Source organism: Cucurbita moschata, unplaced genomic scaffold (genome assembly GCF_002738365.1).
Source record: "Cucurbita moschata cultivar Rifu unplaced genomic scaffold, Cmos_1.0 Cmo_Scf00016, whole genome shotgun sequence".
Taxonomy (NCBI): domain Eukaryota; kingdom Viridiplantae; phylum Streptophyta; class Magnoliopsida; order Cucurbitales; family Cucurbitaceae; genus Cucurbita; species Cucurbita moschata.
This window is the reverse complement of record NW_019268532.1, coordinates 1715551-1743475: the sequence shown is the minus strand read 5'-3', so window position 1 is coordinate 1743475 and position 27925 is coordinate 1715551. Positions and strand designations below refer to the sequence as shown.

Genomic DNA, 27925 nt, shown 5'->3' with positions numbered 1-27925 from the left:
TGACTAAAAGGGTGGGAGATTCTCTAGAAACTTTTCCAATTGTTAAATAAATGTTTGTCTTAAAACCTTGAATTGAATCTTCTCCAATATCTTCCTTTCTTTCATGTGTACTTATAATCACGAATGGGTTTATGTAAAGATTTCATGTATTCCTCAAGTTAGCAGCCACTATATGAGAAGAAAATGTCTTTCCTTATATTCTTCGGTATTGATTGCAATTGATCGTTGTAATCGTTGTTGTATCGAGCTCGATCAAACACTCTCGTATCCTATTCGTCTCCAAATGCTTCATTGTGTTCGAGTTGAACTTTCAGGATGAACCTGAAATTCAAATGTCAAATGATGTGAGCCAAGGCTAAGTCAAAGGATGAAATGATCGGTAAGAAGTAATTATAAGAGGCAGGGCTTTTAGTTTCTAACCTGAAAGAACTTTTCTTCGTTGTAACTTACAGTTCTAAGCTTTAGTTCTCCTCTATGAGTTGTCATCTCATCTAAGATCTCGGCGTCATAGTATTCTTCGTTACTCTCGCCCGCAATTGAATCGGGTCGTATCTCCTTATCCTGGGCAGACATTAGAAGCAAAAATTCAGAATGTTGTTCATTTTTCGGGGTCTCAAAGAGGCATGGAAACACATAAAAACTCTGGAATGGAAATAGAAAAGAGATGTAACTCCCCGTTTCTTCGGAAATGGTAAGATCTTTGGCACAAGGTTGACTGAGTTCTAATTTCTCTATTTTTTTTAATAATACCGAGTTGGGTTCTTTTCCTACCCGTATCAAAATAAACATGCTGAGCCAAATCTTGTTCATATGTTTGTTGATGGCCATTTCATTTCAAGCCGAACTTAAACTCAAGGTTGATTAATGATCCATGATAGTAAGAAACGTTAAAGCTAACCGTAACTGTGAGGTTCCGATGTGGAGCACCGGCAATCTCCTCATACTCTGAGGCATCTAGCTCTTGAAGATGGTTATGCTGGAAGAATTTGGGGAGCACATGCTCTCTGATGCTAATGAGGAGGAAAAATGGCAGTGGGAACAGGATCCCAGCTACAGGTATCCACGTTATCCCAAAGCACAACAAGAAATATGCTAACTGAAGGAGAGTAAACGACACAATGATTTTGAATGGCACGGTTTCAACGAATGATAAATGAGACCCCTCCAAGACCCTGTAGGACACGAAGAACAAACACAATATTAAGTATATGGTAGAGAATCCAAATAAATAAGCTATAAAGCATGGCGATTAATGATCCTTCTCAACGATAGAACAAGCGGACTAAATTTATGTAAACTTACTTGAAACGCCGACTCGGTGTGATAAACAGTAACAACAACCTTTCCCAGAACTGATTCCCTGGGAGACTATCAATGGCCATGTAAGCAAAGTATCCCCAAAGAACTGAAGTGGGTATCATTCTCATTATAGGGACAGCAAATATTGATGCGGCCACAAGGAAGGACTGCAGCAAGTTGCTCATCCTTTGTTCGTTCACACAAACAGGCAAATAAGGATCTATATTTTTCTCGGCGTCGAATTTTCCCTTGTGATCACTGTCATCAGCACTCATTACTGCCTTCGTCAAGGTCTCAAGCTCTTTAGGCTGCAATAAGAGCAAACAAGGTGCATGAGGTAACCCAATCTTGGAGTTAGGAAAAAGGGAGACTACGAGGTTAGAGCATTACAGTTGGAGATGCGTCTATTTCAGTGAACGCCGCCTGCATCTTTCCATAAACTTCAGAGTTGCTTGCTTTTAGTTTGATACATTCCTGTGCACTCTTTACCATTTTTTTTCGTATTATCTGCAAATGAGGTAGAACTGTAAGGCTCCAAGAGAATGGTGGGTTTTGAGATGAGAGTATGATACACACAAGAAATCTATCGTCTTGAGAGAGTAGAGTGATCTCAAAGGTTTTTCGATTTTCATATTAGAAACACTTTAGATATTTCTATCAATATATATTGTTTTTCGAATCAAATCAAACGAGATTTCTCATTTACTGTCACTCAACAACAGCAGGTCTGAATATCGAATACTACTTGTGAACTTTGTTGGCATGTGATGCCTACACACCTGCCGTTTAAGCACTGCGAGACTCTTGGTGTGCATTGGGGACTGTGGGAGGACACCATTAGAAGGAGGTAGTCCCAGCAATCCACAAATCAAAGTCTTAACAAAAAAAAAAAAAAAAAAAAAAAAAAACATCAGTTCATGATCCTGGCGAGAGAACATGATTTGGTAAAAGGATAAGCACATATGACGCAGGAAATCAAGTTATAGCAAATATTTACCATAATCCCGAGCAAGAAGACATCATAATGATATGCAGATGGTTTTTGAAGATTAAACTCTTTCTGCTGCGCCATTTGTGATGCAACACTATGGTCAAAAAAGTAAAGGCCTGCTATCATCATGGCTGGCAGAGCAGCAGCAAGGATGTAAATCATTGGAACCTTCCCCATGTCCTGCGAATGGGGCATGTCAAGTGGATTTTTAATTTCCATTCGTTGGTATTAGTAAATGAATTGGATTACGAACAAAATAAAGCGATGATTACCCAAAAGTTTATGACCTTTCATACTTGACAACTGAGGGAAATGGGAATAAAGTTTAATGTAGAAAAGAAACCTCACCTTGGCTACAGTCCAATGGTACATTGAAGCCGGCTCCCAAGGTAATGGACAAAAGAGTCTCCTCGGAACTCCATCTGGAGCTTTGCTGGGGACTCCATAAGATAATGCTGTCCATAACACGATCACAAGTGGAACCCCATAGTCTGCAATGAAACTGCGAAACCAGCCTGCATTCCGAGATATCAAACAAGTAAGAACGTTCTTGAATTTAACTATATATTTTGCAGATGTTAGGTCTCTAAATCGACTTTATACCAGTGCCATATTTCCACGACCTCGCATGTCTGCTTTTCAGGGCTGAAAAGAGTACCCCGTTGGCAAAAATGATGGCAAGCAACCCATTTGCATACAACCATTCAAATTTTAAGTCCAATGGCTCTGGATTTTCTGATTTGGGAGCATTGAACTCGCTGATCAATCCCTGCGATTAGGCTATTTAGTATGTCTCACTCAAATCCTTCTCCTCCTCCTTTTATAACAAATGCCAATCAATAATACCTTTATTGCCTCTTGGAAGAAAAGAACAGCAATAAGCATGCCAAACAGTTCCCCCGCAACTCTTGTAAATTTGGTGATAATGTCGCAAGCATTAAAGATTGCAAGGAGAATCAAGAAGAATCCCGACCAAATGCAAACCCTATGACAGACATCATAAGAAGAAAGTAAGTATAATCCAAAATTCCGCCCAGACATGGAGAGAAGACGATAGTTATGTGGAAAACTAATTCACTCACCATCCAGCCCAGGCTAAAAAGAGCTCAGCTCCTAACTCCGGCCGGCCTTTGCTGAAACTGTACAAGTAAGTGTACATTATAACTGTTGGTTCTGCCACTCCTAAAATCAGCAAAGGCTGTCCCCCAAATATTGAGTGGATAATTCCACAAATTGCAGTTGAGGCTAATGATTCCACTGTGCTCAGTCTTCCACCTAAACAGGATCAGGATTTGAAGGAAAAAAAGGTTGAAATAAGAACCCCATTTCCAGCATATAGAAATGAAAGACAAGAAAAATATAGGGCTAATGTTTCTTATCTACATTGCAAAGGAAAAGACACACCTGTATCCCTACTAAATTGCTCCCCGAAGGCAATGACAGGAATGGCAGAGGCGAAGAATATGTACATAGTAGGAGCTAAAATCCTGGAATGCAAAAAAAGAAATAAATAAATAAATAAAAAATCAAGGCAAATTAGAACATTGTAAGATATTCAAGACATGTATAAAATTTGTTCTTGAATTGTCATTTTGAAGGGAGGGAAAGAGGAACCTGACGCCCGAACATAGTGCACATATCCAGTCCTGCTTATAGCAGGCTGCCCTCCCCTTGAAATCTTTTACTATTCCCTCGAATGGAGCCCCCATAACTGGAGCCAATCAAAGTAACTACGAGAATTAAGATTCACCTAGCCAATGCAACTACAAGTGTTCTAACATTCATAAATCATAAAGCACATTACAACAAACAACGATTGAGTTTCAAGAACACAAAAGGATGGAGAAGATCGAATAAAACAAAAGCTATGCAATTTCCAATACCGCGTGAGATTCTCAAGAGACAACGGAGAAAGAAACAGAAGGAAAACCTCTCAAACTTGCCACATTCTTTAAATGACAGAATATTGGCGTGCATGTTTTGTGGTTGGAAATTCATTAGCAACAACAGAGAGCAAAGAAGCATAATTCTCAATACAAGGATTTGACTAATTAAAAACAATCAAATAATTCTAAATCGATAGGACCAGAAAATACTTTCCACACAACTAACTGTCAGCGATTAATTAACCTTTTCAAAAAGCTAAAGAATATGATCACATTTTCTTCACTCCTCCATGGATTTCATTTTACACGTTCGCTAAAAATCCAACAACGCTAACCAAAACTCCATACGATCATCATCTCCTCAACAGAACAACGCGGCATTGTCATTGTCATTGTAATAACCTAACAAAACCAGGCGGTTTGAATAATCCAACAAAAACGAAAAATCACCTTCAGAACCGGTAATATGTTAGAGACAAGGCAAACGCCGCCACTATCAATAGTGTCCGTCGGGAGGCAGAACCCCGCAGCTACCGGTCGGGAGATCAGAGGAGAAGATGGGCACGGTGAGAGCCGGGAGGTCCGCCACTCTGTTGTTCTCTCTCTCTCTCTTTTTTTTGCCTCTTGAGTTTCAAAAATGGGAAAATGAAATATTAATGATTGGCGGTAATCTTGTTCGTTCGTTCGTTTAGTTTCTTGGCGCTCTCCTCTCCCGCGCGAGTCAGGTACTGACCGTACGGTAAAGAAGAACTCAGCGAGCGTTTGGCTCGGGGTTTTGTAATGCCCCACACCTGGATTACTAATTGTAGGGCCTACAATATCGCTACCCAATTACTCGGCGCGTGGAATTTGATCGCTCCGGCCGAGGAGAATGGAGAAGAATAAAATCAATTTATATTTCACTTTAAAACTTTAATTTAAAAATTATCACTTAAATTCAAACTTTAGACCATATGATTATTATTGCATAATGTTTAAGATTTTTAAAAATATAGAAATTAACTTAAATTAGAGTGTTGAGATCGAATAAATATCGTGTTATTCTATTTTTTTTTCTATTCATTTTTTTAGGGATAATTTCGAAAAAATATTATTTGCTTCTTTAATTAAGAATATTTGTATTTTAGCGATTTTGAGCTGAAAATTACTAGAATATTTAAATGTATTCACTTAAAAAAAATTTAGACTTTATTTAATACCATTTTACTTTAAGTCTTAATTGAAAAAAAAAATTAAATAAAAGGAAAAGAATAATGTTTCATGGACGAAATTCCTAAATTATTAACTAATAATTTTGGGTTTAATTCAATACCATTTTAATTTGGGTCTTAATTGAAACAAATTTAAATAAAAGCAAAAAAATAAAAAAAATAAAAAAAAAGATTAGAAAGATTAAAACCTCTGACCTCTTGGTCGATGACATATGTATTAAAACAGCGGAAATGGGATAAAGAATGGTAGAGCTTTCTTTTTCTGTGCGAACAGATAGAGTTGTAAGAACTGTGTACAAAAACGGGGAAGCAAAAGCATTAGAAATGGCACATACACAAGCTGAAGAAGAATGTACAACAAATTGAGACAAAAAATGGATACCGATGTTTTACATCTCTCCCTTGGGTGAATCTCAAGTGTTTGAATACTTCACCTGCAGCAGAGACTAAGAGATACAAGATCTAACACATCATTAGTAGCGCTTCACGGGGGCGACCGAGCAGGCTTAATGCCGTTGCAGCTATGTGATTTCCGGTTAACCCAGCTAGGGAGAGCTGTTCTTGTGGTGATGCCTGCTCTATGTAACTATCTGGTAGAACTATTGGTCGCCACTGCAGATGATCGAGGTACAAGTGTTATATGTCTAAGCCAGAACTAATCGTGTGAGATCGAAGAACCAACCGTTCCCTCTTGGGTTCGGTTGATCGAGTTCAATTACGTGCTTAACGCAAATACAAGTCTATGCCTTGAAAAACGCACCTTGGTTCTTCCATCCAGTCGTCCATCGAGAGTGAGGAATTGTGCAACATGAGATCCAAAGCCTCCAATCGAACCTTCCTCCACTGTGATTAGAAATGCATGGTTATCACAAAGTTGTCGGAGAAGCGCTATGTCGAGTGGCTTGCAGAACCTCGCATCAGCAACTGTAACCTCGACACCGAACTTCGAGAGAAGGGCTCGTGCGTTAAGGCAGTTCTGAACCATTGCCCCATACCCAAGCAAAGCAACATCCTTACCCTCAGCAAGAATCCTCCCTTTTCCAATCTGCATTGAGTTACAGTGTCAAATGGACAAAAGGAGTTCTTTCATTTTCTTTTCTCAGGTTGCATGAAACTCGAGATCCGCTATTTTGATATTTATACATTTTAAAACACAATAAAACTAATTAAATGAAAAAGAGAGCAGAGTGTTTACTTCAATGGGAACCCCTTCAAGGACAAGGTTGTCAGCCGTGACGATGGAGCCTCTTGGATAGCGAAAGCAAACAGGTTGATCGTCGATGTGCGCTGCCGTGGCCACCATGTTTACTAGCTCATTCTCATCTGATGGTGCCATGACAATCATGTTTGGCAAGCATGACATGAATGTTATATCGAACGCACCACATTGCATAGGACCATCGGATCCTACCAATCCAGCGCTGGTAATTACAAAACGCACGGGAATTCTCTGCCGATCAACATCGTGTACCACCTAGAAGACCATATCAACTTGCTATTGTTAGATGCCTGAACACTGTGGTAAGTGCACGATTAATTGCACGAAGGGGCTTACGATACGAGCAAGAAGAAAGTGAGCATGTAGAGACCTGATCGTATGCCCTCTGTAAGAAAGCCGAAGGAATTACACAGAAGGGCTTCAACCCACCACATGACAATCCAGCTGAAAATGTAACAGCATGTTGCTCAGCCATGCCCACATCAAAGAATTTATCAGGAAATCTTTCCCGGAATAGTTGAATTGAAGGCTCCATCTGCATCCCAGCATGAACTGTCACGATGTTTTTGTCCTTCTCCGCCTCCATGATTAGTGCCTCCACAAAGACATCACTGTATGTTTGAGAACCAATTCCGTACATCAATGGGTCTATGTTATATAAACCTGGAGTTACAAGGAGAAACCAGAATGAGATAAACAGAATGGAACTTGCTTTCTTATTTCACGAAAATAGAAACAATAATGTGAGATCCCACATCAATTGAGGAGGAGAACGAAACATACTTTATAAGGGTGTGAAAATCTCTCCCTAGTAGACGCGTTATAAACCTCAAGGGAAAGCCCAAAGAGGACAATATGTGTTAGCGGTGGGTTTGGGCTGTTACAAATGATATAAGAGCCAGACACCGGGCAATGTACCAACACGGAGGCTGAGCCCCAAAAGGGGGTTGGACATGAGGCAGTGTGCTAGCAAGGGCGTTGTGCCCCGAACGGGGGTGGATTGGGGGGTCCCACTCGATTGGAGAAGGGAACAAGTCCCAGCGAGGATGCTAGGCCCCGAAAGGGGGTTGGATTGTGCGATCCCACATCGGTTGGGGAGGAGAACGCCCTAGCACACGCGTTTTAAAAACCTTGAGGGAAATCCCAAAGTGGATAATATTTGCTAACGGTAAGTTTGAGCTCTTATAAATGGTATCAGAGCCAGACATCGGGCGATGTGTCAGCGAGGAGGCTGAGCCCCAAAAAGGGGTGGACACGAGGCGGTGTGCTAGCAAGGACGCGTGCCTCGAAAGGGGGTGGATTGGAGGGTCCCACGTCGATTGGAGAAAGGAACGAGTCCCAGCGAAGATGCTGAGCCCCGAAGGCAGGTGAATTATGAAATCCCACATCGGTTGGGGAAGAGAACGGAACATTCTTTATAAGGGCGTGGAAACCTCTCTCTAGCAGGCGCGTTTTAAAAACCAAGAGGGGAAGCCTAAAAGGGAAAGTCCAAAGAGAACAATATCTACTAGCGGTGGGCTTAGGCGGTTACAAATAAGGTTTGGGAAACTTCTTTATCAAAATGTGCTAGAGTGCATATAAACCAGTGATGGAATATGAAACGGTAGATTTGAAAATTCTACATCAATCAGTATGAACATTTCTTAAGGCTCTTCAAGAAAAGCTCTGAAAAAAGAAGCTTACATGCTAGAGGTTTAGGGTGAAAGTAAAATAAAAATTCAGTCGCCAATACATGCTAGAGGAAAAGGTTGAGTTTGGGAAAGGATACCTTCCAGATGGTTTTCTGCACTCCTCTGATGACCTCCTGCATAATTTTCTTCAGTTATGACATGAACCAAAACTGGACCCATCGAATCGAGCGATGCGACTTCTTGTAAAACACAAATGAGATCCTCCATATTGTGGCCATCCACGGGGCCAATATAATAGAGTCCAAGTTCTTCGAAAAGGGTTGATCCCGAGGGACCCATCATACCCCGAGCGTATTGGTCAACCTTGGCAGCCAATTCATGCATTCCTTTACCAATTCTTTTAGTTACACCCTAATCACAGAAAAAAGTATGAAGCTAAGCACTTTTCAGATTAAAAACAAAAAGAACAATAACCAACGTCCCATCAAACATTACGACGAAGAACATCCTCCAAGTGTCAGGTCACTTAAAAGGAAAAAGCAGCAAAATACCTTAGCAGCTTCACGAAACTTGCGAAAGGATTTGCTGGACTGCAGCCTGCTGAGGGTGCTAGACAAAGCACTGACAGATGTCTTAGAGCCCTCATCAAGTTTTGGGTGTAAAGAATGGCGACTGTCATTTAAGATCACTATCATATTCGAGTCCAAATATCCCACATTACTCATTGCTTCATATATTTGCCCCGCCATAGTTGACCCGTTGTTAATTACTGTCACTATTCTTTCACGCTTACCTTTTATATCCCGCGCTACTGCCATGCCTACGATTAGATGATATCATATTAATTTTGTTTCACAATTTCCGAGTACGATTCTAAGGATAGAAGACAATATTGCTAAGCGAGGAAACAAAATGAGTTGTTTTCAAATGGTGAAGGCAGGACGTGAACAGGGTTATGTAATGAGCTATATAAAAAGGATACAAAAGGTTGGCAATCAACTGTACCAAGTCCAGCAGATACACTGTTGCAGCCATGTGCAGCACCAAATGGATCAAATTCACTTTCAGACCGAGATGTAGACCCAGAAAGACCATTCTTTTTACGCAATGTACTCATGAGAGGTCGTCTACCGGTAAGAATCTTGTGTGCATAGGCCTGCCAAGAGACAAAATAAATCAGTAATTTCTATTCATTTTTTAGACACATTCTCTCATGATTGCATACCCCGAAGTCACATATCGGTATGCAATGGCATCGTCGTGTCGATACCTACTTCACGACAATTTCAGCTCCAGAAGAAAGTTAATAATATCGTTTGTAAGAAAAATAGTTCTACCTCTTCTCCTGCATCCCACAGTATCTTGTCCACTGGAGCATGGAAAACATGGTGTAAGGCAACAGTCAGCTCCACCACTGCCAAACTGGCCTTGTAAGATTTCCGTATGTTAGAAAGATAGGAAGACAACTCCGAACGAATTTCATCAGCTAATTGTTTCAATTCCTGCCACAATTGGTGAATTTAGAAGCCATATTATCCTTAGCATCCACAAGGAGATATATGTGTAAAACCATAAACTAACCTTAGGAGACAAGTTTTTCAAATGGATAGGATTCTCAATCACATCAAGTAAGGGCGTTGGATCTTTATCCCAGAAGATGTTATCAATGTCCGGTAAACAACGTATCTTATGAACTGGTGACTGCATCAGGAAGATTATGTTCCAATCAAATTATAGAATGGTATGATCATAGGCCAGAATCTTGATCAACCAATATGCAAATGCAGCAAAATGGATTTGGATATTCAAAACATTATTTACAGTTTTGTAAGGATTTTCTACCTGTATTACTTCTAATTACAGTTTTGGAAGGATTTTCTATCATCCTAACGCTGAAAATTAATGATTATCACTTTATCCGCACAGAAATCAAACGATTGTGTATAAATTTCATATCAGAGAAGGAAAAATAAGATAAAATGCTTCGATACCTCGGTAGAAACACCGAAAACAGAACCCAAGAGCGGATTGATTCTCGAAAATTCAGCGTGTAGAGGAAAACTAGAGCGCGAGAATTCCAATTTATGAGGCAAGAGGGCAGAATTTCCATTTAAATGGACAGCCATTCCGAGTGGGTACCCAGTCGAAGCAGTACCCATCAATTAAACAGCAGGCAAACTCGAGAGGATCGTAAAATATGTTCCTCCAAGTCGAAGAAACCAAACAAAAGCTCAAGAATCAAGCGGGAACAACAAAAAACCAAGAAGATCAAAGAATTTCCCAATTGACTCAGAAGCATAAGCAGAAGCAGAGGATTCAAACCTAGAAATGGTTGAGAGTTGAAATCATGAAGCAATTAGCGATGGATGAGCAAAGGAAGGAAGAAACGGAAGCATATCTACCAATTGCTCTAGGAGTATTGACATAAGTGGAATTGGATGTGACTTTAATGGAAGAATTATAGAATAACTCAGTGGTGTAGAATGGTTTCTCTGTGCTCTCGGCCATGGCAGGACTGCAGCTCAAAAGGCCCAAACAATTGTCATGGACTGTCCACGGCCTTTTCTGCAATATCCAGAACTTTCTCCACAATTTTAAATATAAACTCAAAAAATTGCATGCTTCTCATAACTATTACATTAAAATTACGTTAAATATTGTATTATATTTTTTTCTTTATAAAATATTTTTGAATTGGATGTTTATAAAAATTACATTGAAAAATGAGAATTATCCATTAAAAATTCTTTAAAATTATTATTTTAAAAAATATATATACATAAAAAGATGAAAAGGTTCATAACGAGGAACTCGATCCTCACGTGGAGAATTCTCGCCCTGTTTCAAGCAAAAATAAATAGAGAATTTCACGGAGATAAAGATTGAAACATGTAGCAGGGATATCTAGATGAGAGATCAAAGCTTCTTATTATAAATAAAGTTATGTTCGAACGAAAGAGTCAAACATTTGACTTATTGGTCAAACATATATGCATCTATATTTTAATTAATTTAAAATTATAATATTCTAATAATTAAAATATATGATAGGGTATAGTACTCATACCCCCCAATGCCATGTCATCACCATGATCTCCTCGCCGGTGGGGCCGGCCGAAGACGTAATCTGACGTGGCATATCCCATTGGGGTCCATTCGGCGAGTATTTCAAAAGGCCGTCCCCGTCAGCCGAATGGTGGGGCCGGGAAATCCTCGTTGTCTTCTCCTGATTGGTTAACGTATTCGGTGGCTGAGACTTATTTGGCGTCTGAATGCAGAGGAATTGAAGAAAACTCTGTACGCGAATCAGAGTTTTTTTTTTTTTAATTAGTATAATATGAATTTCATATTCGATCAAATGAAATCGTAGCGAAACAATATTCAAAAGCCGACGAGTCGGATTTTGCTCTGAAAATCGCTCTCTGTTTTCATTCACAGGAATTGAACGACATGTCGAAGCCTCTGTTTCTCTCCGTCTTCTTCCTCGCTCATCTCTTCCATCTCTCCCATGGAGATATTGGCACTGCAACGCATTACAGTCCGCCATATTTACGTAAGTTCCATTTCATTTGCATTCTTCATGTTCTTGATTCGCGGTGGTAATTGAATGAATAAATGAAATTTACACAGCCACCGCCTGTGCCGGAAACGATATCTCTCTGTTTCCGGCGAGTAATCTGTTCGCGGCGGCCGGAGAGGGAATATGGGAGAACGGAGCGGCTTGTGGAAGACAATACCTAGTGAGATGCTTCAGCGCCGCCGTACCGATGTCGTGCGTTCCGGATCAGACGATTCAGGTCACGATAGTCGATCGTGCGATTTCAACGGTGTCGAAGCCAGCGAAAGCGGCTACGACGATGGTACTGTCAACGACGGCGTATAAATCCATCGTTCAAAGAAATGTGGCCTTCGTGAATGTCGAATTTCGGGAGTGAGTTCTACTGATTTGAACATTTTTCGAATTTGAAATTGGATTAAACGATTAGGTTCGATTGATCGGAGCGGAGATTCTGTGAATTTGCAGGGCCTGAAAATCGGAGAAGGGAGGGAGCCATGGCGTCCGTAATTAGGGTTTCTGACTGGTCCAAATTCTAGAACTGTGAGGAAGATGAAGTCCATGTGGTTGGTTTCCGCCATTGACACACACCTAGTTTATATTTTCTAATATTATTATTTCTTGTATTTTAAAAAGGAAAAAGAAATAATAATAATAAAAAAAAAGCAATGAATTTATTTTCTTTCTTTATTATTATTATTATTATTTTTGGAGAATGAATTTATTTTCTTATTCATCAAACATTTAATTAATTGTTTTTATTGTTATTTAAAATAACAATAATAAATAAATAAATTAATTAATAATTTACTAATTTAGTTCGTCTCTAAATTTAATAAAAAAAAATTAAGTTCAAAATTATTTATTGAGTAATAATAAAAGTTATATAAATAAATAACTTTTCAAGAAATATATAATTAATGTGAAATGTGAGGGCACATGCATAGATTCACATGGGCAGCTAAAAGCGAATTTGGTGAGGAAAGCGGTGAAGAGATCAGATCATAAAACAAGACGAAGTCAAATCCCATTTAACATTTTTTTTTTATTCATATAATAATTCTTTATAAATTTTTGTTTCTTCGGGCGAGTTACAACCTACAATTCAAACTGAGGACGGATTTTTGGAGTTAGCTCATTCTCACGGGATCACGACCCTTTGTCCCGACCATTGTAGCATGATGACTTGACGTCATCCTCACCTTCCTCCAGCTTATTACCGGCATTACGTGGAATTTCTAATATATAGGGTAATTTCTAATTAATAATATTATATTTTATCAATTTTTTTTTTTTGTTGGATAATGTAATAAAAATGTAAACTGTCCCCTAAGGATTGTATAATCAAATGTGACATAATTTAATGTATTTTTAGTATATTATAAAAAATAAAATACACAAAGAAAACACGACATTTTAGAAATATATCATTAACAAATCGTTTGCCTATGTATATTATAAAAAAAAGTAAATATTTTATTTTGATACTTAAAAACTATATTTAATTTAAGAATTTGATGTATTTATAAAAAATTATTTACTGTCCTTCTATCTTTTCTTTTTGAAGATATGTGAAAATTATTATTATTCATTTAACCAAATTTAATTAAAAAAATTAACTTCAAACCGATATTATAAACTAATTTTAATATTTTAACCAAAATATATACACGTACATGTTATTTTGTTTAATTTCCTCTAAAGGGTAGATGTTCGATCCAACAATGTACAAGGGGGCATTACTAATGTGTCGACCAATTGAATGGTATTTTGGCCTCCTAGCTAAACCGTCGCGAGAGCCTATCGTTCCTATATCAATCAATAGACACAATTCTGATAAACATATCCATAAGCAGTTGCAAGTTGAGAATCAATACTTTAAGTTTGTAGTTAGCCGTTGGACATAAAGAATTGGACCAATTTTCAAAATTGAGCTTTGAAAATAATGTGAATGCATGTCATGGCAGGCAGGTATGGTCAAGCTATTATGTTAATGGCTGCGGGGAGGGCCAAGGCTTGGGCTTTGCGTTCAGACCTGTGAGGATGACATAATGTCATTGTTCTAGTTTCTAACTAAATTAGTGTCTTTCCTCCTCGCATCCAACCCCTATCTAAATCCATGGACAAAAGCTTTGAAATCCCACATTTTAAAATCGTGAGGCTAACGATGATACGTAACGGGCCAAAGAGGACAATATCTACTAGCAGTAGACTTGTACGGTTACAAATGGTATCAAAACTAGACACTGGGCAATGTGTCAGCGAGGACGTTGACCCCCTAAGGAGTGGATTGTGAGATCCCACATCGATTAGAGAGGGGAACGAAATATTTCTTATAAGGGTATGAAAACTTCTCCTTAGAAGACGCATTTTAAAACCATGAGGCTGATGACGATACGTAACGAGCCAAAGGGGAAAATATCTACTAGCAATGAGTTTAGACTATTACAAAAGTTGTTTCTCTCTTTATCTGAATAGGGTTGCGGATTGCAGAGAGTTAGTTGAATAGCACGTATGAACAAGCAAACCTTCTAGATTCAAGTGAAAAAGACCTACACCTAACAAAGTGCGACTATATAATCAAACTCGAGAGATCACTATCATGAAGTGGAATAGTTCAACGTGTAGGGTTCACGGATTCAAGTCTCTGATTTCCTATCAAACATATATCTTGACTAGTTGAATAACACTCAAGCTATCGTCCAAAAGATAGTGCTTTGAACATGATTCAAGCAACAAGTTTTTCGTGCGACTTAGATGTCACGTAGTAGTACTCATGTGAGTAGATTTAATCATGAACAATGTCGAGCATAACAGCTCAACATCTAGAAAGTGATAGAATTCTTCCTCTCAGCACCGAAAAGAAAATGGGAAGGAAGAAGATGCGTTGAGAACAAGAAGACTTTAGCATCTAATCGTTTGAATGAAACCATTTTTGGATCCCAAAAAGCCAAAAAGGGTCTTCAGAATTAAGCGTGATTGATGAACTAATTCTCAGTCCTTTCCTACTGGCTCCATGCTGTTAACACACTCTCTAAGACCAATCTCAACTTGTTCCCACCCAATCTGTATAGTAAAGACGGCTACTACGGCAGACTATTCCACCCTTTCATTAACCAAAAGTCCAATTCTTCACAAAATAAAGAAAAATCAAGCATGTTCTAATGACAAAAGTTGATCATAGAAGCATATAAAGAAGACGTTTTATGATTCCAAGGTCGAGGGCCTGCATGATCGAGAGGCATTTGAAACAGCTTTGGTGTCTCTAGAGTTTGAACTATAGAAGGAAAACCTTTAAACCTGTCTCTAAGTAGCTTATTGATGAGTCTCTAGAGAAGGAGAACCTTTAAACCCAGCTTTTATGATCCCAAAGCATTCTCCATGACCGTCAAATAATAATCCATTAAGCTATCTACTAAGAATATCAGCCGGTCCACAACAGAACAACCCCTTCATTCCCTTTCTAATAGTTATGAATGCACAATTAATTGAATATGAAATGATGACATTGATTCTATTTGGTTCCCAATATGAAGTATAGGATTTTAAATCCTAGATAGGTGGCCTACCATGGCTTGAACAAATTCTCTCTAACCCCTTCTCTATTATTTGTTAGGATTGCTCAACAACGCACACACTCGATCAAGATAGAACACAAAGAACATAATCTACCAAATATATCTCTATTAAATCTTTATCAAATATCTACTATATATATCTCTATCAGATCTTTACAAAATATCTACCAAATATATCTCTACAAGATCTGACTGTAAATAGGCATCAGGCTTCATATCCCAACATTATTTACATGACCACGTTGACCAATAGGTTAACTCATGGTGGTTGACATTCATTCTAATGGACAGTCTTATCAAGAATCAATAAGTGAATAACTTCAAATCCTTATTTGATCCCTTACATGATTCTCATTGTTAGGGTAAGAATAATCGAGTAGTTAAGTTTACTCTAATGGAGATAATTTAATACCTTTCTCCTCCAGAAGTGAAAATAGTATCCTAATGGAACACTGCCAACATTTCATGTTATCTGCAAAAAGTAACCATCATTGATAAGGCAATAAATAGATTTAAGTTGTTCTGAAGATCCTCAAGAAGCACACAAAAATTGACTCAATTACCAGATGGGACAAAATTTGCATGTCAAAAAGCCCTCTAGCACCCACGATATTGAATATCAAACATCTATCGCTTCCCGAATTGACTAACTCAATTCACAGGGAGTAAAAGTAAGGTTCAAAACAATTTTGTAGGACACAACTCAGGAATAAACTCAAGTTGAAAGTGTTACTTCTTGGTATGAGTTTGAATATACTTGGTAAGAACATAGCAATCTGGAGGCGTAATGTTTGCGTAATAGTTCTGAATGGTTTCTGTAATCTCAAACCCAAATTTCTTATAGAAATTGATGGCGTCATCATTATTCGTCTGAACATGCAAATAGATTTCGGTAATGTTTTGCTTTGAGCAGAGATCGAGAACATGATTTAACAGTCTGCTACCTGCAAAAAACCCAGAACATAAAAACAAGCAACTAAAATCAAATGTTTTTTCAGAAAGAAATGTCTATGGGGGCCTTCCAACCCACCATAATGTCCGATAAATGATACTTAATTTCTGCACCTTGTGCACATGTTATTTTGTTGTTCAATTTTTCTAATCACCATTGGTAACAAATTCCAGATAATCTAGGGGACAATTACCTAACATTACTAACAAATATTAGATCTTTTAAAAGGAGGTAAAATGCTTGGAGAAGATCGTAAAGAACTTCTTCCAGAAAAGGAAAAACAACCAAGATCAGGGCATCCATCTAGTAACTTGGAAATGGCTGCTATTCTTCTCTCTTTTGGTGGTCTAGTTATTGGACTTGAAAGAACGGAACAAAGCTCTCCTAGTTAAATGGATAAGGAGATTTACTAATGAGGAAAATGCTCTAGGACATTAGCACAAATATGGACTTTAACAGAAAGATTTGTGATGGAAGCACTGCAATTGAGGATACAGCCAAGGGCCTGATATTACCAAAAAAAGCAACAACCGCTTCATATCTGGGAAGATGTGGGGTTGATTCCACCACAACCTCATCCCTGGACATTTTTGCTTTCTTGACAATAAACTAGCAGTAATTACAGTTATTAGAGTGACAAAAGTTTGCATCTAAGAAGAAATCTATTTTACAAAGAAATTTGGAAGTTCAGTTTATATTAGGGAGAAAGTGAACTCAGTGAGCCTCAGTTCTTCCAAAGATGGGATGGTTTGGCCCCAAGATAAAACTGAGAACTCTACAGTTATTTTCTCAACTTAACAAAAGTTGAAGATGCTTTGCGTCAATCAGATCTGTTAAGGAAAAATCCCAAAGAATGAAATATTCCTCATAGAAATGAGGAAAAGCTCCAAAAGAAAAATCCCAGCCGACCCATCTCCCCAAACACTTGCAGTCTGTGACTAAGAGAAGAAAATCTCTTCATCATCTATTTTTGCATTGTTGCAGTCTGTGACTAAGAGAAGAAAATCTCTTCATCATCTATTTTTGCATTGTTGCAGTCTGTGACTAAGAGAAGAAAATCTCTTCATCATCTATTTTTGCATTGCCTTTCTACTGCTGGAGGATGCTCTTTTCGGGTTAAAATTTTTAATACCTTCTCTGTTTTTCCGGATAGGCTTGAATTTTGGCTTCCTAAAGCTGTTTCATGTTGGTGGCTGGAAGACAAAACTAATGTGTATTGGAACTGTGCAGTTAGAGATTTCTTATTGAGTCTTTAGCTAGGAAGAAACCAAAGGTTAGTCCAAGACAGAGAGAATCCTTGGGAACGTTTTGGTGAACTTGCACAATATATAGCGACAAGTTGGAGGTGCCCTTCACAGAAGGTCTTTTTTTATCACAGTATTTTCTTTATATATACATATATATATATATTAATTTGGATGGGAGATGCATATCAACAAATTATAAGCCTTATCCATAAGGTTTGTTACCTCCTTTTTTATTTTAATAGATCCTGTCTCTAGTTCAAAATCGATATTAAAAAAAAAAATCTAATAAGAGATTTGAAGTTGGTACTTACCAATGCCTAGTTCACGATATGGTGCAAGAACGCCCAAGGTCATGATGTAGACACGTACAGATCCATTTTCTTTCTTCTCAAGGCGGCATGCAATGGAGCCAACACATATATCACTGTAGTATGCTGCGAAAACAATAAAATTATGTAGTTTTAGCCTTTTCTTAATAAAACTTATTGGTACAATTCAAAAGGGAGTACTACAGTTTTATTTAATGCACAATAATCATTGTAATAAGGTATATGAAATGGTAATTATTAACCATTAGACTGATTCAGATTTTAAATATGACAAGGAATTAACAGGATAATCTTATTTCTGAAGTTATACATCTAACATTTAAAAATAAACTGGACTAGGCATGCTGCAGCCTGCAGGTCCATTAATCAACAAATTACTGAGTTACTGAATCCAGTGAGAAGGGTTTTAAAGGAAACTAAATTGTTCTTTTTCCTATGTTATTTTTTGCTTAAACACGCAAGTTTGCAATGAGAGACCTGTGCAATGAGTTCAAATTGAAAATACACAGAGCAAATGATGAGATGTTGGAGAAGCAGCGTCAAAATGATAGATGAAGAAAGTGAATTATCATTGAATGGTAAGTGAAAGCCGAAAAAGAAAAAGAAAAGGAAAAGGAAAAATCGAACTTTAAGACATATCACCTGAGAAGTAGCAGGGTCATGAAACACCCACACACATTTCTAATGTTTCCTAATTAAATGAAAAGGAAATTGGTGAATTGGCAAGGACCATGTTAACTTATTAGTAACACTATAAACAACGAGCGACGTGCAAAATATTTTATTAGTTCTGAAGAACATGAAAAGCATACCTACAAAATATTGGGAAATTGGTTTAGGGATAATAAAGATTAGGCAGCTAGGAATATATGCCATACACGCTATTGAAAAAAGGATCTCGCATTACAAAGTGTTCAGATAGATTGACTCGTACACATATATTACTAAGTATATACGTCAGCAATAAAAACATTATTCATCGACCAGCATATATGAACCCGGTGATCAGGTAGGCCTGCTGAAATCAAATATAAATAAAGGTACGGGCTCATGCTTGACATCATACAGTGGATGAAGATAATGATAAAGAGTGGGTATTGTTTCAGACAGCACCCATATCAAGCTGTGCTAGTCTAATAGTCGACTGTTATAGAGAGAGCACACAAGGATCATTCCTACTATCCTTGAAGAAAGATCAAAACATTCATTCCGTTAAGATTCCATTTAGGAATTTGCTGGAAACAGGAGAATCATACTGGAAAATGGATTTCCAATTGGACCAAACGAATTTCTTAGACCATCACCAGCTTAACTTACTGACCAATCACTCGATGGTTCCACATGATCAAACTAGACAAACCCCACAGAAACAAGGTTAGAAACCTTTATGCACAATAAAAGCAACAAGAATTGACCACCTCACAGTAACAATGAAAATCAAAGCCCACCCTTCGGAAAGCTTCCATGGTCTGATAAAATTACCAACAGTAAACATTGGGTATCTAATTTTTCATACAAAGTATAATATAGGCTTAGATTAATGATTCCTCTCAGGAGCTGGGGAACTCAAATGGCAACTTTTCAAATGGAGTAACTGATAGATAGCAGACCAGATTGAAGAATTGTCGAGCATTGGTGCTAATCCTTCATTTATTTACTTCCAAATTCAAAAAAATCCTTTATTCCTTTAAAGCCACACACCTGCATGTAAAAGATATTCGAATAGACAACCACGAAAACGTAAAATATCAAGACCTCTCGTTTGAAAGGTAAGCCCACCTAATCTTTTTTTTTTTTTGGTTTCCAATAGTTGTTCTCTCATACTAATATATATATATATATTCTAATGAACACTAACCTGGGTTTTGAAGTTTGCAAGCTAGCAATGCTGATGAATAGAAACTCAAAATCGTACACTGCATATAACGTCTCAAAGAGCATCCAAAGGGAAAGAAAAGGCCAAATCAACAGTTCAAACAGTTTAAGATTCCAAAAATCACCAAATAGTCGAACTAAAACCACATAACTCATAGCAAAAACCCCCACGAACATTCTTCACTCTTCCTAAATAACAAGCAGCTAAATCCAAAACGCTCATCGGCAGAATCACAAGCAGCAAAGCACACAAGACAGAATAATAACGAACATGACAAAAACGCTTGAAGATAGAAACAGAGAAGCCATAACGAGCAAACCAAAAGAACAGAGAAGATAAAGAAGATAAAGAAGATAAAGCATGATGAAGTCGATAGAAGAAGTATCAAACCTAGCTTTGTGAACTCGCCGGAGGCAAGGACATCGGCGTAGTACTTTTCGTTATAGCGAACAGGGAAGAGAGCTGTATTGAGCTTCTTGAGCTGCATCAAGTTCTTGTCCCTCACTCCATCGAGCGAAATTGATACTTCGCGCACCTCCCCCATAGCTTTTCAATGAAGAAAAAATAAAGAAGGTTCAGAGGGAGACAGCTACAGAAACTTTCTTTGGCGGAGACGAAATGGAACCGCTCGTATCAATTGGACACGATGAGAACAAATCTTCATTTCTCCGAGACCGTCAATTGGGCCTTGATCCATTCGTTTTTCGGCCCATTTACCCGACCCGGGAAATTATCAGGAATATGTTGAAAAAATACGCCAATTTTCCTTCCATATACTATAAAAAAACAATTATATTTTTTTTAGATTAAATTTAAAAAATAACAAAAAATATATATATAATTTTTAAAAAATTTGTTAATATTATTAAACTTTTAATAAATTCTAAAATATTTTATCATTAGTTTGGGATGAAAACGTCCCGATTCAAATTTTTTAATTATATTTTAAAAATACTCTTAAATTTTTAGAATGTTTTATTAATATTTTTTTAAAAAAATTAATATCCATTAAATTTTTAAAATAATATTAATACTCTTTTAATATTTGTAAAAAAAATTTAAAAAGTTATTAGAAAAAAACTGTTTATCTATATTTCATAGATTATATTTAATTTTTTTTAGGTTTATGAAATTTCATAAATATTTTTTAAAACGTAGTACCTTATATATATATATATATATATTTTTTATTATTATTATTATTATTATTTTAATTAAAAAAAGTTTAATATGATCGTGAAAATTTTTAAAAAAAATTTAAGATAATTTTTAATAAGAAAAAGTAAGAGTTTATAAGGTTTGGATTATTAACGTAATAAAAATTTAAATTGACTTCTTCGCGATGAAGATACTTTCTTCTCAGAATTCATCTCTAGCGCCCAAATCAACGAACAAAGCCATGCTCCAGAAGAAGCAGAAGCCCAAAGCCTTGATCGTCGGAGGGAGCATTGCCGGAATTTCTTGCGCCCATACTCTGATCAAAGCAGGCTGGGAAGTTCAAGTCCTCGATAAAACCACCACTCCGCCGACCGGTTGTTCCACCGGCGCCGGACTCGGCCTTGACACTCTGTCTCAGAGACTCATCCAGTCGTGGCTTTCCCGGCCTGAACTTCTCGTCGAATCCACTTCCCCTCTAGGGACGGAGCAGGTCAAAATCTCTCCCTATCATTTCCTTGTAATTTTATTACGCCGATGTCTGATATTGATCGTTACCTGAGGAAGACCATTCTGTCTTCTCCGTTTGTGAAATTTGAACAGAGTGATTTCAATGTTAGGGCAAGGTTTATGCTACCAGTAAATAATTGTGTGCTCTGATGTGTATTTGATCGAATCTGGATGGCGGAATTTATCTTCAATCTGTTTCAATTCGAGTATTGAACGAGAAACTGTTCTAGTTTTGTCGTCGATTTCGATGCATTTGAGTTGAATTTCAAATAAAACAATCTGTTAATTCTTTCATCCACCATCTGTTTTAATAGAATCGGGCTATTGGTGGAGAAAGCAAGACGGGACGGATATTGACTAATGATGAGAATCTCAATTTCAGAGCTGTACATTGGGCTGAGCTTCATGGCCTTCTATACAATGAGCTTCCACCTGACATATTTCTTTGGGGTCATCTTTTTCTTTCTATCTGTACATCTGACGACAAAGCGTCTGTGAAAATAGTAGCAAAAGTTCTGCAAACTGATGAGATTGTTGAAATAGTTGGGGATTTGCTTGTTGCAGCTGATGGCTGTCTCTCTTCCATACGTCAAGCATTTCTTCCCAGCTTTAAGTTGAGGTCTGTAAAATAAATGGGCTTTCTAAGTACCAAAAAAGTATTCGTAATGACTTTTCGAGTGCTTAGAACCGCTTTTAAGCATCCAAAAACTCATTTGAAACAAGCCCGAAAATGGAGGAGAAGTTCAAATTCTTTGCTCCCCCATTGTTTTCGTACTTTTCAAATGCTTAGAACCGTTTTTAAGTATCCAAAAACTCATTTCAAACAAGCTTGCAAATGGAGGAGAAGCTTAAACTCTTTGCTTACCCATTGTTTTCGTACTTTTCAAGTGCTTAGAACCGTTTTTAAGCATCCAAAAGCTCTTTTCATACCAGCCCAAAAATGGAGGAGAAGTTCAAATTCTTTGCTTCCCCATTGTTTTCGTACTTTTCAGGTGCTTAGAACCGTTTTTATGCATCCAAAAACTCATGTCAAACAAGCCCGAAAATGGAGGAGAAGTTCAAATTTTTTGCTTCCCCATTGTTTTCATACATTCGTAGTCGTAGTGTTGTTTAGTCTCGAAGTCTAAAGCATGCTGCATTTTCTTATTCATAACTTGAATTTGATTGTAGATATTCAGGTTATTATGCTTGGAGAGGGGTTTTTGATTTCTCAGAGAATGAGAACTCAGAGTCTGAGATCAACATTCATAAGGCTTATCCTCAACTTGGTAAAGGCTTGTATTTCGACTTGGCATCTGGAACTCATATGGGAATGTTTGAGGTTCCAAAGAAGAAGATCAACTGGATTTGGTATGTGAATCAACCAGAACCTCAAATCAAGGTGATTGCTTACTTTCATTGAATGCTTACATTCCCTTTTGGAATTAAATACAATTGTGCCGTTCGGTTTCTGGTTTCTAGTTCTATTACATCAGCTCTTTAGCATATTCATTGGTTAATTGGAGTTTGGAACCAACTAGCGTACAAATGCAGGGTCGATCAATGACGATGAAAGTAAACGAGGAGATGGTGAGGAGATTGCACGAACAAGCCAACGAGATTTGGGTTCCTGAGTTTGCAAACGTCGTTCGAGAAACAAAAGATCCTTTCATCAATGCCATCTATGATTGTGATCCATTAGAACAACTAGTTTGGGACAATGTGGTATTGGTTGGAGAAGCAGCTCATCCAATAACTCCTCATTGTGGGAGAAGCACGAATATGTCTATATTAGATGCAGCTGTTTTGGGCAAATGCCTTCAGAAATGGGGAGCTGAAGATCTAAATTCAGCTCTTGCTGAGTATCAGTCTCTCCGGCTGCCTATTATTTCTGAGCAAGTCCTCCATTCCCGGCACGTCGGGCGGATCAAGCAAGGCTTGCCGCTTCTCAACCGCCAAGCCTTCGACCCGAATGTAGCTGAAGAAAACTTGCAAGAGCTTCAAATAAGAAATACACCATTCTGTGATGATGTTCCTGAAGGGATTGATCTGAGCTAGGAATATTATGTCCATTCCCGGCACGTCGGATGGATCAAGCAAGGCTTGGCGCTTCCCAACCGCCAAGCCTTCGACCCGAATATAGCTGAAGAAAACCTGCAAGAGCTTCAAATAAGAAATTCACCATTCTGTGATGATGTTCCTGAAGGGATTGATCTGAGCTAGGAATATTATGTCCTGTGGTTTGGTGAAAGGCTGGAAATATCTTTTGTTTGCACAAGCCGCACGTGCCAGGCACACTTCCTTGATTTCTGAAGCGCATATTTCCCCAAACAGGGAAAAGTCTCTGATCCTCCCTGTTCTGTTTGGCAGTTGCAACGATGAACGGGAAGAACAGAATCCCCAAAGCAGTCATCGTCGGCGGCAGCATTGCCGGAATATCCTGCGCTCATGCTCTGATTAAGGCCGGCTGGAAAGTTCAGATACTCGAAAAATCAACCTCTCCCCCAACCGGAAGTTCCACCGGCGCCGGCCTCGGTCTCGATTCTCTCTCTCAGAGCCTCATTCAGTCATGGCTTTCCAAGCCTCAACTCCTCCTCCAATCCACTCTCCCTCTCACAGTCGATCAGGTAAATTTCGAATCGAATCAGATACGTCTAAGAGGTTTCGAATTTATCTAGGGTTTGTTGAATTGTGAACAATGTTACCTGTGTGTATTTGTATGTAGAATCAAGCAACTGATGAGGAAACCAAAGGCAGGAGGATTTTAACTAGGGATGAGAATTTCAATTTCAGAGCAGCTCATTGGGCTGATCTCCATGGCCTTCTCTACAATGAGCTTCCTCCTGATATATTTCTATGGGGTCACCAATTCCTCTCTTTTTGCACATCTGAGGATAAATCTTCTGTGAAAATAGCAGCAAGAGTTTTGCAAACTGACGAGATTATTGAAATAGTTGGGGATTTGCTTGTTGGAGCAGATGGGTGTCTTTCTTCTGTTCTTCAAACCTTTCTTCCCAACTTTCAGTTGAGGTATATGAACATGAAAATGGAGCAGAATTCTGAAGTATATGTTCATGCTGACAAATAGCAATTTCATTGTTTTGTGTAGATATTCTGGTTATTGTGCTTGGAGAGGAGTCCTTGATTTCTCTGAGAATGAGAATTCAGAGACGATAATCGACATCCGAAAGGCGTTTCCTGATTTTGGGAAATGCTTGTATTTTGACTTGGGATCTGGCACTCACATTGTGATCTACGAGCTTCCAAACAAAAAGATCAACTGGATTTGGTATATCAATCAACCAGAGCCACAACTCAAGGTAATTGATTGTCCAAATGTGATCCGAGTAAACCTCAATACAATAGTTCGTTCTATAGTTTGTATTGGTTGACACGAATGAGCAAAATGAATGCAGGGTAAGTCGCTGACCATGAAAGTAGACGACGGGATGGTGAGGAAGATGCATGAACAAGCAGAGAAGGTTTGGGTTCCCGAGTTCGCAAGAGTCATCAAAGAAACAAAAGAGCCTTTCATCAATGTCATATATGATAGAAATCCATTGGAACGACTAGTTTGGGACAATGTAGTATTGGTTGGGGATGCAGCTCATCCCACAACTCCTCATGGCTTGAGAAGTACAAACATGTCCATATTAGATGCAGCTGTTTTAGGCAAATGCCTTGAGAAATGGGGACTGGAGAACTTACAAACAGCCCTTGCAGAATATCAATCCGTTCGACTGCCTGTAAGCTCGAAGCAAGTCCTGCATTCTAGGTTTATGGGTAGGCTTAAGCAAGGTTTGACTCTTCCTGACCGTGAACCCTTCGACCCGAAGGTAGCTATGCCAGAGAATTGCCAAGAACTTCAACAGAAAAACATTCCTTTCTTCAATGATGTTCCTCAATTGATTGATACGACCATGAAGCCTATATAGTCAAGAATGTGCAGAAAACCGAAGTATGCATTCAAGACAGGTTTTTCAGTTGGAAGCTAGTCTCTCTGGCTGCAGTTAATTGTACTTGATTCATTGTATGATTAAAAAGTATGCTGAATCGTATGAAATAAATCAGCTTCAAGTCAAGCCTTCGCATCATTAATCATGAATGAGTTATGTGGAACCTTTATACCTAACCAAATGAGAATTCTATATCAAGTTTTCAACTACACAGCAGCTACCCAGATTTCGCATCAATTTGATTGTAAGATATAAGTACCCGCTTCGATTAGAAATACTCGTGTTTCAGATTCAAGCCTAAATTTCCTCGTTACCGATCATTGCAAACTCGTACATTTTCATCGTGAATCTTTTTGTGTTTCATTGCATACATGATGATGCATACATGATGATGCATACATGATGATGCATACCGTAGCTAAAAAGCTTTAAAAGACGATCTTCAATCGAGAGAGTACAATACAGCAAAGAACACAGTAGATATAAAGATGCCAGTGTTTAATAAACGATTCAAGAACTGAACACACAGATTTTGCAAGAAAATGTCATACAAGCTAGAAAAGAAGCAATCCTACGACGTAACTTATTGAACGATTCAAGTGTTTTCAAGGAATCAGAAGAAGAAATATTTAATACCAACATCAGAATGATGGAATGGTTCTCCAAGGGAATAGGATTGAAACCCAAACAATAAAAAAATGCATACAAACTCCCCACTCTAGCTTTTACAAGAACAATCATTATCTATGAAGGGGCAAACAACTAGGCTCAAGGGAAGAAAAACAAGTTACCCTCTTCATCGTAATCGAACTTTGAGCTCGTGTTCAAAATCGAAGAGGTAGATCAACCTGTCTTTGCAGGCCAAGAGGCTTGAGCTGACATAATTATCCCAACAATCACTCCGAACAACCCGAGCGCACTGCCAAAGATCTCAATTACAAGAATTTTCACAAAAAGAGAGGAGTTTTGGGCATCTGATAACGCACAGCTGCTTCCAATGATTCCCACACACAGCCTTCAAACAAAGCATCAGAAAAGATTCAGAGCAAACAATCAGAATGAAACGTAAAAGAAGAGCTAAATTCGAGGATTTTGATTGAATAAACCAAGTAAGAGAGAAGATATCAAACCCGCAGACAAGGTTAGCAAAGCCAACTATGATTCCAGATGCAAAAATTGCATATCCTGCTCTTAGAGACTCGGGGGCATAAATCTGAGACGCTGAAACACTCTCTAACTTGGTTTGTAAGATGATGGCAACAATGACACCGTATATAGCAACAGCTTCACAGAAAATTACACTGAAATAACACAGCATTCAAATCGTTGTAATCAAAATAATGGCCAGAAAAATGTAGCTATGTTCTTGAAATTGGTTGGACTTTGTTGGACGAATTACAATTTTTTTTCAAAAATTCAAGGCTTGTGTTCAACTCTGTTCCAATTGATTCAAAATTAAACAAAGTAATGAAATGAAACCTTTGAGTTTCGTCGCTCTTAGTTGTATAAGTGCAAGAATTTAGCAATAAGAATCCCTAATTATACATCCCAACCCGACCGTCTCAAAAGAAGTAATCCAATCAATAGGAAAATGAACAATTCATCAACTAGAGTTAACGCTTCACCTGATCAAATTCTTCGAAGTAATACGAGGAGCTTTAATCGCGGCACCAATCAAACTGCTTCCCGTAATGTAAATCCCCCTAAAAATACGCAACCGCGCAAATTTTCATCGTTCAGAAAGGGATTAACAAAATAAACATTCATCAAGAAAAACGCAAAGAGAACGAAATAATATAGGGTTAGGACAGCACCAGGCGGCGCCGAGGACGGAAACGCCGATGGCGATGGCGATACCGACGGCGGAGAAAGTGTAGGGAGAGATATTGATGAGAGCGCGAGACCAGGAGCTAGAATGTGCGATCACGGCGGCGGTCGACATGATTATCTATCCGCTTCCGACCTTGATTCTGAAATCGACGCAGTAATTACGAAGACGACTTCGATTTGATCTGAAATCCGTCTGGAGGAAGAGAGTTCCTGATGTGAAAAATGTGGAGATCGACGGATGAGTATCGATAAACCTCCACGCGCGCGTGAGAAAGCTCAAAACTTTATTCGTGTACATTATCGTAATTGCATACATCCCGTAATAGCATACTTCAATTTTTCTTTTTCTTTTTTTTCTTTTTTTTTTTTTTGTTAAAAAATATAAATTTCATTTAAATTAATAAATAACTCTTATTTTTTCACTTATTAAACTTTTAAAAACATTAATATCACGTTTAAACTTAGTAAAAAAAATATATAAAAAAAATATATTAATGTTTTGGTAGTAAATTATTAATATTTAATTTAAAAAATATCTGGAAAATACATTTTACTTTTAAAAATGTTTTAAAAAAATGCTATTAATTGATATTATACCTTTTGAGTATAAGTCCCCGTAGTTTTGCCTTTAATTTTGATAATATTTCTTAATTAGTCAACGTGGGACAACAAAAATGTTTAAAAAGACCAAGAATTTATACATATTAACTTAGTTTCCAC

General features: G+C 37.9%; 7 protein-coding genes across 10 annotated transcripts; 3 read left to right on the top strand and 4 right to left on the bottom strand.

The window, feature by feature from the left end:
• Nucleotides 1–43: 43 nt before the first annotated feature.
• LOC111454272 (probable boron transporter 6) lies at nt 44–4797 on the bottom strand. 2 transcript variants are annotated; one of them, XM_023095694.1, is made up of 14 exons: nt 4627–4797; nt 3905–4001; nt 3695–3777; nt 3373–3565; nt 3137–3275; nt 2894–3059; nt 2639–2805; nt 2297–2470; nt 2079–2174; nt 1690–1806; nt 1303–1607; nt 899–1172; nt 421–561; nt 44–321 (listed from the first exon to the last, which is right to left on the bottom strand). In XM_023095694.1, the coding sequence occupies exons 2-14, from the start codon at nt 3997–3999 to the stop codon at nt 289–291; spliced, it is 1983 nt and encodes a 660-aa protein (XP_022951462.1). In that variant the 5' UTR covers nt 4000–4001; nt 4627–4797; the 3' UTR covers nt 44–288. The 2 variants fall into 2 exon arrangements, with proteins under 2 accessions (XP_022951462.1, XP_022951461.1); XM_023095693.1 differs by lacking the exons at nt 3695–3777; nt 3905–4001; nt 4627–4797 and having other exon boundaries at nt 905–1172; nt 3373–3581.
• An 822-nt stretch (nt 4798–5619) lies between these two features.
• On the bottom strand, nt 5620–10687 carry LOC111454271 (probable 1-deoxy-D-xylulose-5-phosphate synthase, chloroplastic). Its single transcript, XM_023095692.1, has 10 exons — nt 10229–10687; nt 9819–9938; nt 9575–9739; nt 9243–9393; nt 8789–9057; nt 8375–8648; nt 6977–7269; nt 6583–6861; nt 6148–6432; nt 5620–5999 (listed from the first exon to the last, which is right to left on the bottom strand). The coding sequence occupies exons 1-10, from the start codon at nt 10394–10396 to the stop codon at nt 5850–5852; spliced, it is 2154 nt and encodes a 717-aa protein (XP_022951460.1). The 5' UTR covers nt 10397–10687; the 3' UTR covers nt 5620–5849.
• An 842-nt stretch (nt 10688–11529) lies between these two features.
• On the top strand, nt 11530–12446 carry LOC111454490 (EG45-like domain containing protein). Its single transcript, XM_023095982.1, has 3 exons — nt 11530–11790; nt 11868–12168; nt 12262–12446. The coding sequence occupies exons 1-3, from the start codon at nt 11688–11690 to the stop codon at nt 12266–12268; spliced, it is 411 nt and encodes a 136-aa protein (XP_022951750.1). The 5' UTR covers nt 11530–11687; the 3' UTR covers nt 12269–12446.
• A 3398-nt stretch (nt 12447–15844) lies between these two features.
• On the bottom strand, nt 15845–20406 carry LOC111454591 (N-alpha-acetyltransferase 50). 2 transcript variants are annotated; one of them, XM_023096093.1, is made up of 3 exons: nt 19293–19380; nt 17882–18004; nt 15845–16315 (listed from the first exon to the last, which is right to left on the bottom strand). In XM_023096093.1, the coding sequence occupies exons 1-3, from the start codon at nt 19363–19365 to the stop codon at nt 16101–16103; spliced, it is 411 nt and encodes a 136-aa protein (XP_022951861.1). In that variant the 5' UTR covers nt 19366–19380; the 3' UTR covers nt 15845–16100. The 2 variants fall into 2 exon arrangements, with proteins under 2 accessions (XP_022951861.1, XP_022951860.1); XM_023096092.1 differs by lacking the exon at nt 19293–19380 and adding an exon at nt 20166–20406 and having other exon boundaries at nt 15860–16315.
• Nucleotides 20407–21133: 727 nt separating this feature from the next.
• LOC111454588 (aurachin C monooxygenase/isomerase-like) lies at nt 21134–23667 on the top strand. 2 transcript variants are annotated; one of them, XM_023096089.1, is made up of 5 exons: nt 21134–21423; nt 21755–22059; nt 22611–22821; nt 22974–23355; nt 23521–23667. In XM_023096089.1, the coding sequence occupies exons 1-5, from the start codon at nt 21175–21177 to the stop codon at nt 23640–23642; spliced, it is 1269 nt and encodes a 422-aa protein (XP_022951857.1). In that variant the 5' UTR covers nt 21134–21174; the 3' UTR covers nt 23643–23667. The 2 variants fall into 2 exon arrangements, with proteins under 2 accessions (XP_022951857.1, XP_022951856.1); XM_023096088.1 differs by having other exon boundaries at nt 22974–23649.
• Nucleotides 23668–23767: 100 nt separating this feature from the next.
• Nucleotides 23768–25517, top strand: LOC111454587 (aurachin C monooxygenase/isomerase). Its single transcript, XM_023096087.1, has 4 exons — nt 23768–24046; nt 24145–24449; nt 24529–24739; nt 24836–25517. The coding sequence occupies exons 1-4, from the start codon at nt 23798–23800 to the stop codon at nt 25352–25354; spliced, it is 1284 nt and encodes a 427-aa protein (XP_022951855.1). The 5' UTR covers nt 23768–23797; the 3' UTR covers nt 25355–25517.
• Nucleotides 25518–25855: 338 nt separating this feature from the next.
• On the bottom strand, nt 25856–27476 carry LOC111454590 (V-type proton ATPase subunit c''2). Its single transcript, XM_023096091.1, has 4 exons — nt 27190–27476; nt 27001–27078; nt 26506–26676; nt 25856–26390 (listed from the first exon to the last, which is right to left on the bottom strand). The coding sequence occupies exons 1-4, from the start codon at nt 27315–27317 to the stop codon at nt 26219–26221; spliced, it is 549 nt and encodes a 182-aa protein (XP_022951859.1). The 5' UTR covers nt 27318–27476; the 3' UTR covers nt 25856–26218.
• Between the last annotated feature and the right edge of the window lie 449 nt (nt 27477–27925).

Excerpts from the sequence above, each read along its gene's own strand:
- LOC111454272 (XM_023095694.1), bottom strand. The coding sequence starts at position 3,999 with ATGGGGGCTCCATTCGAGGGAATAGTAAAAGATTTCAAGGGGAGGGCA. Across the intron at positions 2,471-2,638 it reads ACCATTGGACTGTAGCCAAG|GACATGGGGAAGGTTCCAAT; the intron begins GTGAGGTTTCTT and ends CCCCATTCGCAG. Across the intron at positions 322-420 it reads ACGAAGAAAAGTTCTTTCAG|GTTCATCCTGAAAGTTCAAC; the intron begins GTTAGAAACTAA and ends TTTGAATTTCAG.
- LOC111454271 (XM_023095692.1), bottom strand. The coding sequence starts at position 10,396 with ATGGGTACTGCTTCGACTGGGTACCCACTCGGAATGGCTGTCCATTTA. Across the intron at positions 9,740-9,818 it reads TGAAAAACTTGTCTCCTAAG|GAATTGAAACAATTAGCTGA; the intron begins GTTAGTTTATGG and ends CAATTGTGGCAG. Across the intron at positions 7,270-8,374 it reads TGCAGAAAACCATCTGGAAG|GTTTATATAACATAGACCCA; the intron begins GTATCCTTTCCC and ends TTGTAACTCCAG.
- LOC111454490 (XM_023095982.1), top strand. The coding sequence starts at position 11,688 with ATGTCGAAGCCTCTGTTTCTCTCCGTCTTCTTCCTCGCTCATCTCTTC. Across the intron at positions 11,791-11,867 it reads TTACAGTCCGCCATATTTAC|CCACCGCCTGTGCCGGAAAC; the intron begins GTAAGTTCCATT and ends AAATTTACACAG.
- LOC111454591 (XM_023096092.1), bottom strand. The coding sequence starts at position 20,319 with ATGGGGGAGGTGCGCGAAGTATCAATTTCGCTCGATGGAGTGAGGGAC. Across the intron at positions 18,005-20,165 it reads CGGCGAGTTCACAAAGCTAG|CATACTACAGTGATATATGT; the intron begins GTTTGATACTTC and ends TTGTTTTCGCAG. Across the intron at positions 16,316-17,881 it reads ATATCGTGAACTAGGCATTG|GTAGCAGACTGTTAAATCAT; the intron begins GTAAGTACCAAC and ends GGTTTTTTGCAG.
- LOC111454588 (XM_023096089.1), top strand. The coding sequence starts at position 21,175 with ATGCTCCAGAAGAAGCAGAAGCCCAAAGCCTTGATCGTCGGAGGGAGC. Across the intron at positions 21,424-21,754 it reads CCCCTCTAGGGACGGAGCAG|AATCGGGCTATTGGTGGAGA; the intron begins GTCAAAATCTCT and ends CTGTTTTAATAG. Across the intron at positions 22,060-22,610 it reads CTTCCCAGCTTTAAGTTGAG|ATATTCAGGTTATTATGCTT; the intron begins GTCTGTAAAATA and ends ATTTGATTGTAG.
- LOC111454587 (XM_023096087.1), top strand. The coding sequence starts at position 23,798 with ATGAACGGGAAGAACAGAATCCCCAAAGCAGTCATCGTCGGCGGCAGC. Across the intron at positions 24,450-24,528 it reads CTTCCCAACTTTCAGTTGAG|ATATTCTGGTTATTGTGCTT; the intron begins GTATATGAACAT and ends TGTTTTGTGTAG. Across the intron at positions 24,740-24,835 it reads AACCAGAGCCACAACTCAAG|GGTAAGTCGCTGACCATGAA; the intron begins GTAATTGATTGT and ends AAATGAATGCAG.
- LOC111454590 (XM_023096091.1), bottom strand. The coding sequence starts at position 27,317 with ATGTCGACCGCCGCCGTGATCGCACATTCTAGCTCCTGGTCTCGCGCT. Across the intron at positions 26,677-27,000 it reads ACTTCGAAGAATTTGATCAG|TGTAATTTTCTGTGAAGCTG; the intron begins GTGAAGCGTTAA and ends GTGTTATTTCAG. Across the intron at positions 26,391-26,505 it reads TTTGCTAACCTTGTCTGCGG|GCTGTGTGTGGGAATCATTG; the intron begins GTTTGATATCTT and ends CTTTGTTTGAAG.